Source organism: Stigmatopora argus, chromosome 19 (genome assembly GCF_051989625.1).
Source record: "Stigmatopora argus isolate UIUO_Sarg chromosome 19, RoL_Sarg_1.0, whole genome shotgun sequence".
In the NCBI taxonomy this organism is placed as follows: domain Eukaryota; kingdom Metazoa; phylum Chordata; class Actinopteri; order Syngnathiformes; family Syngnathidae; genus Stigmatopora; species Stigmatopora argus.
In genome coordinates, this window is record NC_135405.1 from 4,084,175 (window position 1) to 4,099,963 (window position 15,789).

General features: G+C 38.3%; 1 protein-coding gene across 2 annotated transcripts in view; it reads right to left on the reverse strand.

Moving 5' to 3' along the window:
• opn5 (opsin 5) overlaps positions 1-15,462 on the reverse strand; it is a 29,172-nt gene extending 13,710 nt beyond the window's left edge. Inside the window, exons 1-3 of one of the 2 annotated variants that reach the window (XM_077587018.1) lie at positions 15,246-15,462; positions 6,354-6,500; positions 4,674-4,793 (exon numbers count right to left, since the gene is read on the reverse strand). In XM_077587018.1, the coding sequence (XP_077443144.1) occupies positions 4,674-4,793; positions 6,354-6,486 (253 nt within the window). In that variant the 5' untranslated portion in view covers positions 6,487-6,500; positions 15,246-15,462. The remainder of the gene's footprint in view (positions 1-4,673; positions 4,794-6,353; positions 6,501-15,245) is intronic. The other variant, XM_077587019.1, reaches the window with a different exon arrangement.
• Between the last annotated feature and the right edge of the window lie 327 nt (positions 15,463-15,789).

Sequence of the window (15,789 nt, forward strand, 5' to 3'; positions counted from 1 at the left end):
TTATTTAACACTACTATGTTTTTGCAAAATGTATGGCTACTTGTAATATATAGAAAACAATGTGATAAACGTATCTGTTTTGGATTCCCAAAAGTCTCTCAAGATCCCAAAAGTTAGCTTAAATAAGATGTCAGACATAAAATATTCAATATTCATTCATTTTCCCTTCCGCTTTTCCTCACAAGGGTCATGGGGATGCTGGAGCGTATCACAGTCAACTTTGGAAATTAGACGAGGGACAAACTCAATTGGTTGCAAGGCAATCACAATTTTTTTTTAAATTATTGCAGAGTGTAATTTAAATACAATACAATTATTTTGTCGTTAATATTTTTGGCCTATCCAGACATTGGCTCATTTCTAATTTATTTTGAGCATTTAATGTGCATTTTTTTGCAAAAGAGTCACCCTTAGCTGGTGTGAGTTTATTGGGGAAAAAAACGTACATCCATCACACATACAACATTCCCAGTTTGGCAAACGTATAAAAAAATGGGGGATTTATTGTACAGGTTGTGTCTATTTTGTCGTGCTACCAACAATAATAAACACGAATCTGTTGATGTGTACAATGTGAAGAATTCCCAAAACCACAGAGTCTGAAGCTTTTACTTTTCATATTGAGTCTATAATATATGGACGAATCAATATACGTATGCTGCATGTGAGAAAAGCAGTCAACAGCATAACATGCACTAAGAGGATGTGATCCGTAATAATGGCCTTCTTTACCGATTGTTCCTAGACCACCTACATGAGCTAGCATTGATCATACCCATAAATCATCCAAGAAAAACATATTCACATGACCACCCATCAATAACAAGATACTACTCCTAAGGCCAAAGTATACAATAAACACTATATGGAAAAAAAGTAGTAGTACATATGACATTACAGGGTACACAGTATATTTAAAGAAAAATACCAATTTTAAATGATGTTTTCTTTAGGTTTACTCTCATACCAAAATATACAGTATGCAATGTGCATACACGGTATGTATCAATGATGATGCAAGAAGATATAGTAGTTCATGTTGTCATAAGAGAAGACATTTCCTTGTCAAAACCAATTAACAGGTAGAATTTTGGATTAATTTTTTTAGGCACTAATGGTGTTTGTTTAATGATTTTTCTTAACCAAACAATCATTACATTGCTGATATATACCTACCTACCAAAAACAATTTGAGATTGCCATCAGACCAGAATTATACAAGCAAAGGCTCCCCAACACAAATGAGAAAACTGCATGACCTGAATTCCCAAAGGATTTCGATAGCTTTTAAAAAAATTGAATATTTACTGAAACGAAAGAAGAATGCACCATTTATGAACAAGGGCATGCTTGAGGCACCAAACAAAGTCTTTTCAGTTTCCAATGTACCACTGAACTGCAAAGTATTCCTGACCAGCTGATTCTTGTTTAAGAAAATGGAGCATGGAGAGCAGAACTGCATCATTTTGCTTTATCTTGAACAAACCTGTATCTGTATCCTAATACTGAAACCATTGACATTTTTATGAAATTACTATTATACATTGTGTTTTTAATTTTCAAGTATTAACATTAATATCAGAATTTAAGGACCCTTTTAACACAAAGTTGCAATTTAAATGTATTATTTGAAAGGTTTTGTAATATTTTCCCCTCTTTCGTTACCGGTGAAAGGGTGTTTTTCTTAAATAATTATTTTATACAGTTATAGTTGCGTCAGAGTAACGTGGTGGATAGCAATACATATTTACGATTCTATATAATTGGACATCAGACATGCTAAACACATTCAACTACGCATTGGAACAACAACATTTACAAAAGAGTTACAGTGGTACCTCAAGATACGAGCTTAATGTGTTCCGGGACTGAGCTCGTATGTCGATTTTCTCGTAACTCAAACGAACGTTTCCCATAGAAATGAACAAAAAATAATAATAATTAATTCCAACCCTCTAAAAAAACACCAAAAACAGGATATTGGATTGGAAAAAAAAGTATTTGTTCTAATTCGCCATCTATTAACAAAGTAACAAATAACTAGTGGTTTAATATCATATTGAAATGTGTTTAATTAGTATACTAAAATTAGATGGATTTAATAGTATACTGAAATGTGTTTAATAGTATACTAAAATTAGACGGATTTCAAGGGGTGAGAGAGACACAGTGAGAGAGGTGGGGACTTATTGCACGGCAACACGCTCGTAACATAACATAAACAAATTTAAATGAACTTGGATTACGATGCAGACACTCAAAAATAAGTTGAATCTAACCTTACACTAAACTTAATTCTAATTTTCTTTTAAATTTTGATACCTTTCTTCTCCCGGGTTGGCCCTATTTGCCCCGCCTCCACCCTGACTTTCACATGCAACCTATCGAAGATTGTTTGCTTTTTTAATTTTATTTGTTCCCTCATACTGATGAGAAATATATATTTAAAAAAAAAAGCTAATTTATACAAGTTTATTTTTTAACGTTTAGTTTTGTGCTTACGTACTTATTTTGCTAATACCATGCAACTGTGATTAAAAACATTGTATATACAAGGTTAAGGTATTACATTTGCTATATTTTCAATTGAAATGTATAACTATAATTTGAATCAGATTTTTGTTATATTTTTGGGGTGAAGTGTTAAACTTGATGTCTAGTTTTTCTAATTGCTGTTTTGTGCTCTGCATTTTCAGAAGAAAAAAAGAATATTGAATGTGTCTCTTAGTATTACTTGATTGCAAATGTTTAATAGTTTTAATTGTATGCTGGGAAGGTTATATTTATTAACATTTTTTTTACTTAATATAATTTGGATTTTTACTAAGTAATTTCACATTCATAATTTGGATTTTTATTAAGTAATTTCACATTTATACGCAAGTTCAATTTTGCTCGTAGAGACATTACACGAGGGAGTTGCGACCAGAAAGACAGTGCCCATGATGTTCTTATGAGCAGCCTCTCATAGCCGGTGTCTGCTCGTATATCAAAATCTGTCTTGTATCTCAAGATAAATATTTGCTCAAAATTTTACTCATATCTCAAATTGCTCGTATGTCAGGGCACTCGAGGTACCACTGTATTTTATTTAATACACACCCGCCCCACACACACACACTTATTTCTCTTAGTCATTTTATGGTTGAATTTGCCTTTCGTCCAACGTCACAAAATGACTACACAACCCCTTACTAGAATGACATTTTATCTAAAATACATTCATTCATTCATTTTCTGAAACGCTAATCCTCACAAGTGTCACAGGGGGTGCTGGAGCCTATCCCAGGTCACTACAGGCACCAAGCGGAAGACATCCTGAATCGGTGGCAAGCCAATCGCAGCGCAAAAGGAGACAGACAACCATTCACGCTCAAACTCATACCTAGGGCCAAGTTACAGTGTCGAACCAGCCTACCTTGGATGTTTTTGGGATGGGGGAGTACCTGGAGAAAACCCATATAACCCTGGGCAGAACAGGCATATTCCACACAGTCAGGACCAATGTTCCCTCTAATTTTTTGTTTGTCTGGGCAGAAAGACAACCTCCCTGAGCACACTGAGTACCGGTGTGAGCAACATCATCATTGCTCGCTATGGGCACACACCAGTATCACCCCTGCCATAAGCAGGTGTATGTCTACTACACATAAATGGTTTAGTAATAATACAATTTAATGAATAATATCTATGAATGGGCGGCCCGCCGGATGAGTGGTTCGCGCGTCGGCCTCACAGCTAAAAAAAATAAAATAAAAAAATAAAAAATTGGGATTTTATTTTGTGCGCTCCATATGATTTGCTGTGCGCAGAGAAGACGAGAGTAGTGCGCAATTGTCCACTGGGTCCATAACTGATTTGAACTAACTTTATTAAATATTAAATAACTTTAATTCTATAAATAACAGTTGTAACTCAGGATACCAAATTATGCAAATTTTAGGATCATGTCATCGTGCGTGTATTAGGGAAGTAGCGAATACTATATAAACTTTGCAATCACTGTAAAACTGTAGAATAAGTATGTAATATACCTTTGTGTGAGTGATGTGCCGTGTGATAAACATGAGGACAATACCACTGCAAGGTTTTCTCATTATTTCATTGTACAATGATAATAACTTGTCTGTGTGTATCTCTCCATCCATCCATCAACTTATGAATTTAGTCACTGTAATCGAAATAGATGTCCCTCAGGAAAACATAGATAGCTCTTTGGAATGAACAATTGGGCGAAATTAATATGACCTGGTAACCCAATATGATTGGCAAAATTGAAAAACAAATGGCGGTTAACAAAATTTTAATTATTATCCCATAATTGTAATGAACCCTTCAAACCCCTTCAAAGGGCATACAAATTACATTTTCCCCTTGTAAGTCAGCGCTTGAGCTCCAAGATGCCAAATTATACTAAATATTAGCCTTCAATTCTTTGCATGAGATGGACCAATTACTAATGACAAACACTACAAGACCCACCATCATAAACTTTGATTATATTTTTGATTTTTTTTCTTTACCTAGAATTCACGTGCGACTATATAGGGTCTAATGGTGATTACCCCGATGTGTTGAAAAGAAAAATACATAATTCTCAACATTTTGTTTTATTTATACAGTGGTTAGTTGCATTTTTAAAGACCCCAAATTAAAAATCAATGTAGACATACCTGATATGCCAAAGTCAAAGATGGCTAAATTCAAAGTCATGAGCTCTGGAGGCCTCAACTTAGTTTTGCGTTTGATAGTCATATACAACACATATCCATTTCCAGTGGCAGACATAATACCTGAAAAGAAGAGCCAAGAACAAGTGTTAAAATACATTACTGACATTGACATTCAGTTTCATGATGTACATGGTTTCAAGTTGGACCTTGCTGCTTTCGCATGCCTCACAACCGAGTGTATCCCACTTCGTTTTTGAAAGTTATCGAACCAGGAGCGACTTGCTTTGAATGTTTCCGCTGGCGACAAAGTCTCCCCTTTCTCAGCTGCTTGCTTTAATTTCAACTCCTCGTAGATTCCGCTAACTGTTTTTCCTTTATCCAAATTAAAAGCCCCTCCCTCACGTCATGAATATCACTGCGCAGCTTGAAAAGGACCACCTCGCGGCCCCATCGTATGCTATTTCAAAATTGTCTCATATCTCGGGGCGAAAATTAGCTTGGAATTTTCCTTGCATCTCAAATTTCTCGTATGTTGGGACCAATGTTCCCTCTATTTTTTTGTTTGTCTGGGCAGAAAGACAACCTCCCTGAGCACACTGAGTATTGGTGTGAGCAACATCATCATTGCTCACTATGGGCACACACCAGTATCACACCTGCCATAAGCAGGTGTATGTCTACTACACATAAATGATTTAGTAATAATAAAATAATGATTAATATCTATGAATGGCCAGCCCGGCGGATGAGTGATTCGGTGATTCGTGCGTCATCCTCACAGCTATAATTTTTTTTTTTTTTTTTTTTTAAGGGGGATTTTGTTTTGTGCGCTCCATATGATTTGCTGTGCGCAGAGAAGACGAGAGTAGTGCGCAATTGCGCACGCGCGCAGCTTAGAGGGAACATTGGTTGGGAAACTCATAGGTCAAGGTATTACGTAATATACATGCTATACTATAGGGTGGTCCAGCTTCTGAGTGGTTAGCGCGTCGGCCTCACAGTGGGAGACCTGGGTTCAAATCCAAGTTGGTCCACCTGGGTGGAGTTTGCATGTTCTCACTGGGACTGTGTGGGTTTTCTCCGGGTAGGCTGATTGGACATTCTAAATTGCCCCTGGGTATGAGTGTGATTGGCTGGCCACCAATTCAGGATGTCCCCTGCCTCTGGCCCGAAGTCAGCTGGGATAGGCTCAAGCATCCCCCCATCCGCACGTAGAGGACCACATATAATAATAACTGGCTGAGGCATAAACAATTTTTATTGCAAGCTAATCAGCGTCTACAGCTAATTGTTAGATAATTGATGATATGAATGCAAACAAGTTGACACGAGCGAATTGTGAATACTAATAACATGGTGGTGGTCCTGGCTAAATCTGCGGGAAGAGCAATCTTCATGCAGTGTTGACATTGGCTTTTGCTTAAAAAGTAAAAAAATGAAAATAAGAAAATAAGTATTTTAAGACAGAGCAATGCTGTTCTCAGAAGCAGCCTCTCGCATACTCATACATCCACCTGGCGGCCGCCTCGGGAACCATCTTGTATGCTTGTATCTCACATTTCCCTCGTATCTCGGGGCAAAAATTTGCTCGGAATATTTCCTCATATCTCAAATTTCTCGTATGTTGGGACACTCGTATGTCAAGGTATTACTGTAATTATTTCACATCAGGAAACTGACCTATGATGCAGATGTAAAAAGCTGCGACAATGTCTGCCTCTTTCGAGAGTTTTGAGGCAAATGGATCACCATGGAGAAGGTAGTGGGGAACGTAAAATGGATGTGGCGATGTCTCATTCATCATTACGGTCATCAATGGGGGAATTTCTGTGAAAAGGAAGGAAAGGCTGAAGTTATGACGATGTCCACTTGAATTTTTAATATAAAAAAACACAAAAAGCCATTACACATACAAGGAAATACTTGTACAATGAATCAGGGCAGTATTCACAGCTCGTTTATTCCAAACTCTTATGTTGTTACACTGTTACATCTACATACATACAAAATTAATTGGTTCAAGGAATTGTTGTAACTTGGAATTTTCATAAGTAGAGCATTACCTTATATGTAAATTCTGTAATTCATTCCACCGTCCACAAAAAAACTACCTACTCAATCCTGATCAAAGTCTCATATTACTGTATGAAAGATGTGAGACAAACAAAAATGAAAGAAAATGACGAGACAATTACTTATTATTGTATTAAAATGAATAAAAAGCATGCAAAACACTTTCTATTCATGAAGTTGCATAAGTGTAAGGAGTAAGCTAACATTAGGCAACAGACAAAGGACACAAAGCACATGAACGCACATCTAAATAATTCAAATTTTGAATTCAAAAAAACTTAGCATAGAACTTGCATTTTCACCAGAAATTTTATATAAAGAACAAAGATGCTAAAACCACACTCGAAAAAAAAAAACATGGATAGATGTTGTTGGGAGACAGCCAATAGAAGGAGAGCGGGAGATTGTCAAGCAGCACGCAACGCTATCACATCAATTTCAAAATAAAATAATGGAGACATGAAATGCATTTACGTTTTGGAGTATTTCGTGACTTGGATCTTGTTTTCGGATAATGAAATAGTAATTTGCATAACAAATGGTTTCGAAACCGATTTTTTTAATTACATTTTTTTTGTAAGTTTATACAAATGAGAAAATCCACGCTGAAACTCGCAAGGGGAAGCCACTCCCCTGTCCTGCGCTTGTCACTAGAACTCAGCACTGAAGTAAAATATATATATATATTTATTTATTTTAATTTTTTAAATAAGAGTGACCCTACTGGTCTACATTAACCGCGATAATCGAGGGATTACTGTACACAGGGTTGTAAAGCAATCACATACCTGTCAACCTCGGCCAATCTCTCCCCTTATTAATGATTGCAATTTATTAAGTGATAATAGACCGTAAAAATGCAATGCGGCGCATATTTACTCACATAGGGCGCACTTAAAAGCCTAAAAAAATTTCCCCAAAGTGAACGGGGTGCCTAATCAGTCGACATGCCTTTTGTATGCACTAAATTCAAGATTCTGTAGATATTGCTGTATGACACTGACAGCTTGACTGTCTGGGTACATTCTTTGCTGACGCACTATAGTATATAGTGAAAAGGGCGGAAGTGACTGACACGCGTCCGCATTTCGTGCTCAAAGCATGACAACATTAACAAACGACGATGAGGTTTTCGTCTGCTACTAGTGACCGAGACGATCCGGATTAGAGCCAAAATGGGGAAGACGTGATTGGTTTTACAAAAAAATGTACTTTTTCTTTAAAAAACATTTTTTTCCGTACCAAAGTTGTTATACGGCGTACACCATCTGAAATGATCAAAAAAACTTATAAAATATACAGGAAGATGTATAAGTTGACAGTTATGCAATCAGCATTTGCCTTCACAACACAAAATTGTCAACCATAGAGAATGTGATGGCACAACGCGTGTTACTTCCCTTTTCCACCAAACCCTGTGAATTAATATTTTTTCGCTAATCATGTAAATTTCACGATCCCAGTATTTTCTGCTACGAACAACCATTAAGTCTTGATTATACTCCTCACTCGCAAAATATTTCACGTTGCATTCCCTGACATTCAGTAGCAGCAACTACTTCCTGTACTGAAAAGTCCAAGATTATTTGAGAATGGAGCATCTGCAGAAATTGATAATAAAGGGATTATTTGTTTACTAACACAGATTGTGGACGTGCATTATGGTAGCAAATAGTGCCGACTTCTTAATTAATATGAGCGGGAATAAACGTCTGAAAATTTAGTGTTCAACAGTGCTGAGAGAATTTCTATATATTTTTCCAATCGGACTTCAATGATTTTTGGTATATATTTTGGCCTAATAAAGTACAGTAATATGTTACAGTATAATGATAACAGTTCGTATTGAAATACATACAAATAAAGTTGAACTGTACATTGAATAAAATAAATATATAAATAAAAAAGCCAAAACAACACACACACAAGAGCAACAAACGCCGCCTTCCAGGGAACAGTAGGAGCTACACACTCGGAATATAAGTTTTACATAGAGACACTTCATCTATAAAAAGCATACGGTAAAAAGGAAAATAAACAAACTAAAAAATAACCAAAACAAAAAACCTACAAGTACTTTCAAGCGATTTGGTTCCATTAGCATCATATAAGCACTTTAAAATCCCTATATACAAATGTATTTTTGTCTTTTTTTCCTTGCAGCTAAATACATGGCAACAGCACCACTCTGGCTAGGAAATAGAATATGAAAGATGTAAACAGTCCCAATGATAAAGTCCAGTGGGCGACTGATAAGACCACAAACAACAATATTCCATACAAAAAAAATAAAAAGGGCTCCGAACACAGACTTCACTAGTCATCACGCTGTGTTTTAGTAGTAAAATGAGATTAAGTGGTGTGTAGTCAACGGGCACAACACTTTAAGTTAATTATTATAGGGGTAGAATAGATCATTTTGACTTTGTCATTTCTTTAGTTTACCCATCCATCTATCAATCATGGTGTAGAGGTTCACTCGCCTGAGTTTGGTGTGGGCAGGCGCGCGCTCGATTCCCACAGGTGGTGGTATGATTGTGAGTGCGGATGGTTGTTTGTCTCTCTGAGTGCCCTATGGCTAACTGGTGACCAGTCTAGTGTAGTCTGCCTTTCACCCGAGGTCACCGAGGATAGCCTCTGGAAACCCCCGCAACCCGTGAGAATGCGTGTTATGGAAGAATGAATATACCGTATTTTCACGACTATAAGGCGCACTTAAAAGTCTTAAATTTTCTCCAAAATAGACAGGGTGCCTTATAATCCAGTGTGCTTTATATATGGAAAAAAAATAAATTATGTCATTCATTGAGGGTGCGCCTTATAATGCGGTGCGCCTTATAGTCGTGAAAATACGGTATATAATAATAATAATCGGACATAGGCTTTGTCATCATCGACTAGACAAAAGCCTAATTGTCATCATACCCAGCTGCGTATGACGAAATTGGTAGTGCTTCTCCATAAGGTGCGCTTTCCCTGCAAAAGGCCCAAATAAGTGATAATTTCAGACTCGTTGGCATTCTGCCGTGATGGATACATCGCATCATCCCCCGAGTGGATCACTTACCTTACTGTCTCCTCCCTCGAATATCGTCAATAATGTAGACCAGACGTGGCCACGATAATAAAAAAACATGAAGTCGGATCACACCTATTATTAGTGCCATGCTACTACATGTTTTTGCGCCTATACAGGAATACAAGGACACAAGTACAACAACCAAGAAGTGTATTTATCAAATATTACAGTTATATGCATATAACTGTCTGACAATAATGTATTAATATCTAAAAATATAATAAGTAAAAATGTAAATACTTTAAGTACTGTACTCACAGTGAAAATAGTTCATCTCCGCTTGATTTAAATAATAATAATAATAATAATATAATGGTTATTGGGAGCTTCGGGACGCTGTAGGCGCAACAGGAGGAGCTTCCTTCTGCAAGAGTTTTTTGGCACACAAGGAACATGGACACCGCCGTTTCTTTTGTTGTACAAATATGCTGTTGTACAAGGACATGACACTCTTAAGACGATTGCCAAATTCAATGGTTCTGACCATGTTGTCACCATTCTCCTGGAACCATTGTTTAAAACTGAGTGCCATATACCCCTCAAGGTCTCAGGCAATGAGTTGGGGACAATACCCACCGTGTGCGGTCGATTGGTCGCCGTTTTTTTGGCCGCCGGTCTTTTGGTCGCCGGTCTTTTGGTCGCCGTCTCTTGGTCGCCGGTCTTTTGGTCGCCGTCTCTTGGTCGCCGGTCTTTTGGTCGCAGTCTTTTGGTCGCCCCGCGCGCGACAACAGGCGACCAAAAAAACGGCGACCAAAAGACCGGCGACAAAACAAGGTAAAACAACACGGTCTACGCATCAATAAAAGCCAACAATGGCAATGAGCAGTTTCACTGAGCTGACGTGTGAGTGTATAAGAGTTTGTATGTACATGCGTTGTCCCTTTAAGAAGCTACGTCAGTCAGGGTCTTAACAAGTTCTCCAACAAAAAACACTAAAAGTCCGGGAAATTTGGTTCTTTTCTTTAGCCTAATAATTACTAGGGCATTAAGTATGACTAAATAGTAATTCACAGTTTGTATTTAGGGAATTTGAGCAACGATTTAAATGGTAATTATCACTTACCTTCCGGGCGACCAAAAGACCGGCAACCAATCGACCGTGTACCACGCCCACAGCTATTGTTGCCTCTCTCCGTGGGCTAATCTAGGGTAGAACTATGTATCCCCCATTAAGAGGACTACCACTATATCGTGAACTGTGCATAGAAATGAGCGTGATTACATCTAGTCGGAATTTCTCAACCTCAAAGACTAGATCAGGCTTCTTCCCAATCAGAGAGGTGACATTCCATGCCCGAGGTTTCTGCAGCCAGGGATCCAAACGCTAAGGACCCGTCCTTTGGATGCCATCCAACTGCCTATGCAACTGATATCCTAGGCCCCTGCCTCAAATGATGAGCCCATGGGAATAACTCAAGGGGAACCCATGTCGTCTATTCGAGCTATGCCCAACAAGGCCTCAGGGGTGCAGGCCTGACCACCAAGCGCCTGTCATCATTCCCCACTTCCAGGTTTTGCAATGATTTCTAGGAAAAATCTATCGTATTCATAAAAAAATATGGTGTGACAAGGAGAAACAGAGTGAGTGCATGAATGAACAAAGGGTTCACTCTTATGCAATAAAACAGCCACGTCTCATGATTTTCCTTGAAGTTATGTGTGATGAGCTTGACCGACCCGGCCCATCTTTCTACTGTTTAAATAGTATGTTCAATTTGATGATGATGGTAAATCAAATTGTCGACACACCATCCTACACTGATTAATTGTACATGGGCTCTGACACTTGCATGACTGCTTCAATATGAGGTTCTCCGGTGACCATGTCAAAGAAATAAAATACTGTAACTGGACTAATGTAATTTTACATGTAGAAAATGGATTTGGAACTGAAATCTCACTGTCTTTTACCGTTTCATAGTTATTCCATCCAAAACATAGCATTACGGAATGCCCACTTTTTTCCCATAATTCTAGGTGTGACAATTGATGATCTGCGCTAGCTATTACATATTAACAAAATAACAGAATGGTTACATGGCAACAAATGCAAAAAAGCCTATGGATAGCATGAACAGACTATGAAAATGTGCAACTCATTTTGGGTGTGACACCATATTCGGCTTTAAAATATTTTAGGGGGTGTGATAAAGGCACCTGAGAAAGGAAGACTAATTAGGATCTAATTTCATGATGAACATATTGTCTGCCATCATTTTAAAGCCACTTGCTGTAGTATTTTATAGCACCTTTAAGGAGGGGTTCCCAGAATTCAAAGTGCAGATGATAAAAGGATTGCAAAAATTCAGCAGAAGCAATGGTAACCTCTACTTATGAAATAAAGTAACAATAAATGAGCAGTTGAAGAAACTATTCTGGCTTAAAATGAAAAAATAAAAAATAAACAGGAATATTTGAAACTCTCCTCCATTTTAGTAACCATGGTGAATTCAGAGTGAAGTGCCAAGGATCCCACCTGAGATGTTGCAGCAGTCATTGAGGAATCTCAAAAGTAGATTTCAAGAATGCATCCATTCAGGATGACGCAAATTAAAAGAGTGAGGAATGTAAAACAAATAGTTTAGTCACATTGAAACCTTAAAACATGCCTTTAATGGCGTGTTTTAAGGTTTCAGTGTGACTAAACTATTTTCAATTTTAGTCTATTCGATTGTTAAAAAGTAGATTTTTGTATCAGCTTTACTTTTCATTCATTCATGTTCCATATCGCACATCCACGAAAGGGTCGCGGGCAATGTTCCCTCTAAGCTGCGCGCGTGCGCAATTGCGCACTACTCTCGTCTTCTCTGCGCACAGCAAATCATATGGAGCGCACAAAATAAAATCCCTTTTTGTAGCTGTGAGGCCAACGCGCGAACCACTCATCCGCCGGGCCGCCCATTCATAGATATTAATCATTACATTTTATTATTACTAAATAATTTATGTGTAGTAGACATACACCTGCTTATGGCAGGTGTGATACTGGTGTGTGCCCATAGCGAGCAATGATGATGTTGCTCACACCAGTACTCAGTGTGCTCAGGGAGGTTGTCTTTCTGCCCAGACAAACAAAAAATTAGAGGGAACATTGGTCGCGGGGGTTGCTGGAGACTAACCCAGCTGACGTCCTAGACTGGTCAGCCGTAGGGCACACACAGTCATACTGCCACCGGTGGGAATTCAGCCCGGGCCTGCCCGCACCGAAGTCAGACGAGTGAACTTCTACACCATGAGGTGTCATCACCCTTACTAAAATCAGGAAATGGAGAACTCACAGAGCCCATTTGCTAAGATCAATACAATCTGATTGTTCTTTCCCCATACAATCAATAGCTTTCTGAAAGTGTCTTTGGCGTCTAAATAATTGCATTGCTAGAACACTGAACTTTAAAAAAATAAATCATTATTAAATTATTGCGGCAGCCTAGTGGGGCGAGTTGTTAGCGCATCGGCCTCACAGCTCTGGGGTCCTGGGTTCAAATCCAAGTCACGTCCACCTGTGGGGAGCTCGCATGTTCTCCACGGGCTTGCGTGGGTTTCCTCCGGGTACTCTGTTTCCTCCCACATTCCAAACACATGCATGGTAGGCTGATTGGACACTAAATTGCTTCTACGTATGGGGGTGTGTGTATGGTTGTCCGTCTCCTTGTGCCCTGCGATTAGCTGGCCACTTATTCAGGGTGTCCCCGGGCTCCAGCACCCCCCATGACCCCAATGAGGATAAAGCGGTTCAGAAAATGAGATGAGATTAGATTAAATTATTGCTGCAGTCAATGGGAAAACGTGAGGAAAATCACTCAATGCATAAATCTGAAACTTAGGTTGGAGGACAAACCAGGAGAAAATATTTAGAGCACAACTATATGCATATATGTACCTATAATTGAGTTCCCCTGTGCCAGTGTTTCCCAACCACTGTGCCATTGCACATTGGTGTGCTATTGGTGTACTACTACATTCACTCACTCATTTTCTGAACCGCTTATCCTCACAAGGGTCATGAGGGCTGCAGGAGCCGATCCCAGCTAACTACGGGCACCAGTTGGGGTACACCTTGAATCGATGGGCAGCCAATCACAGGGCACAATGAGACCAATCACGCTCACAGTGCCTATGGGCAATTTAGAGTGCTCAATAATAATCGGACATAGGCTTTGTCATCATCATTGACTCGACAAAAGCCTAATTGTCATCATACCCAGCTGCGTATGACGAAACCAACCTACCCTGCACGCCTACCCACACAAGCCTAGTGAGAACATGCAAACTCCACACAATCAGGACCGACCTGGGATCGAACCCTCAATCCCAGAACTATAAGGTCCAGGCATTAACCAATCACACGCCGGGCCACAGGAGAGAAAGAACAATTTTCAACATGAAAATATAGCAAGTAAAAGCTAAATTCATTTTTGGATCTAATGTATTGTTCCAATCTAAAGGTATACTATTGAATTAACGATACTTAAACTGCTGTCACTCATCTTTGTGTTTGTTTCAGCAGTGACAATTGTAGTATTACTATTCATAGCAGTTCATATACTGCAGGGATGGCCAACTCTGGTCCTTGGGGGCCCCTATTCAGTCTGTTTTCCATGTCTCCCTCCACCAACACACCTGAATCAAATAATCAGGATCGTTATAAAGCTTCTGGACAGCTTGCTGAGTAGATCATTTGATTCAGGTGTGGTAGAGGCCTTCCTCTACCACACCTGAATAGATATGGAAAACACACCTGATGTTCTTTATATTTTCAGGAGAGATTAGTGTTTTTTTGAGCAATTAAAATGGGCGTGAGTTTTTCCATGAAAACACAAGTATAGTCACTTAAGAAAAGCAAACCCAAATCCAAATGGGATGAAGAATGTTTAATAGGATTGGATTTTATAGATCACAACCAAAAGGGTCTCCTAGACATTTAATTTTCATCCATTTGTTTTTGAAATATGAGAATATGTATATTTATTTAATGTCTCAAAAGCTTTTGCTCTTTTTGTTTAACAGAAACACTAATTAAATATACTGAGAAATTAAAATAATTATTTTCTTTTTAATTGTTCTGTGTGCTTGACTTATTGGTGAATGGTTTTTATCGTTTGTTTGTTTGTTTTTCTCCAAAATATTAATTACTTAATACTACATATGTGTTAATTTTATAGATATGTGCCTGATAAAGAAAATCTGCTATCAAAGGTTGAATTTCTACCAGTTGGATTATGAGCTTTAGGTAATGGAGTGTCATTTTTTGCCGTAAAATAAAATGAAGGGGCGAAACTCAAAATGAACTGCACGTAAAGAGTCAATAACAAAAAAAAAACTTCAATTTTCAACACTTGATGTGGATGAGTAAAATGCTATGTAAACAAACCAATCCAAGAATATTAATTAATGTAAATCTGAAGCAACGCACAGCTCACCTTTGGGCGAACGGTCATTAATCACTACGGGCGAGAGTAAAATCACGAGAAACAAACAAATTTTTACTCCTTGAAAAAAATCCTCACACAGATAGGAAAATTTAGCAGTTTTCTTGCAAACAAAAAGCCAAGTAGTCCCGTGACGCAGCCGATGTTTCACGCTGAACTCCACTGTCACCGCTGCCGGTCACCAGCTTCAACTCATCATTGACTCTTGTGCGCGTCCTGTCAATTGCCAAATTAGTGGGTGTTAACTAAACTACATCCGGTTCCTGTTTCCAACATAAAACACACATTTAAAAAAAATGTAACCATTTTCCGGTTAGTACAATTAATTATTTTTAACCCCGAGCGTCTGTGAGATAAACATTCTCAAAGTAAAGCTGTTTGCTGCGACCAAGAAAACTGTTTAATAAAGTTTAATCAAAATAACAGTGGCCCATGATTAAATGAAGTGAAAACGACGAAGGAACATTATTGGATAAAAGTAGGTGAAGTTATGAAAATATCTGCCGTGTTTTCCAATACATTTTTTTTTAAATTA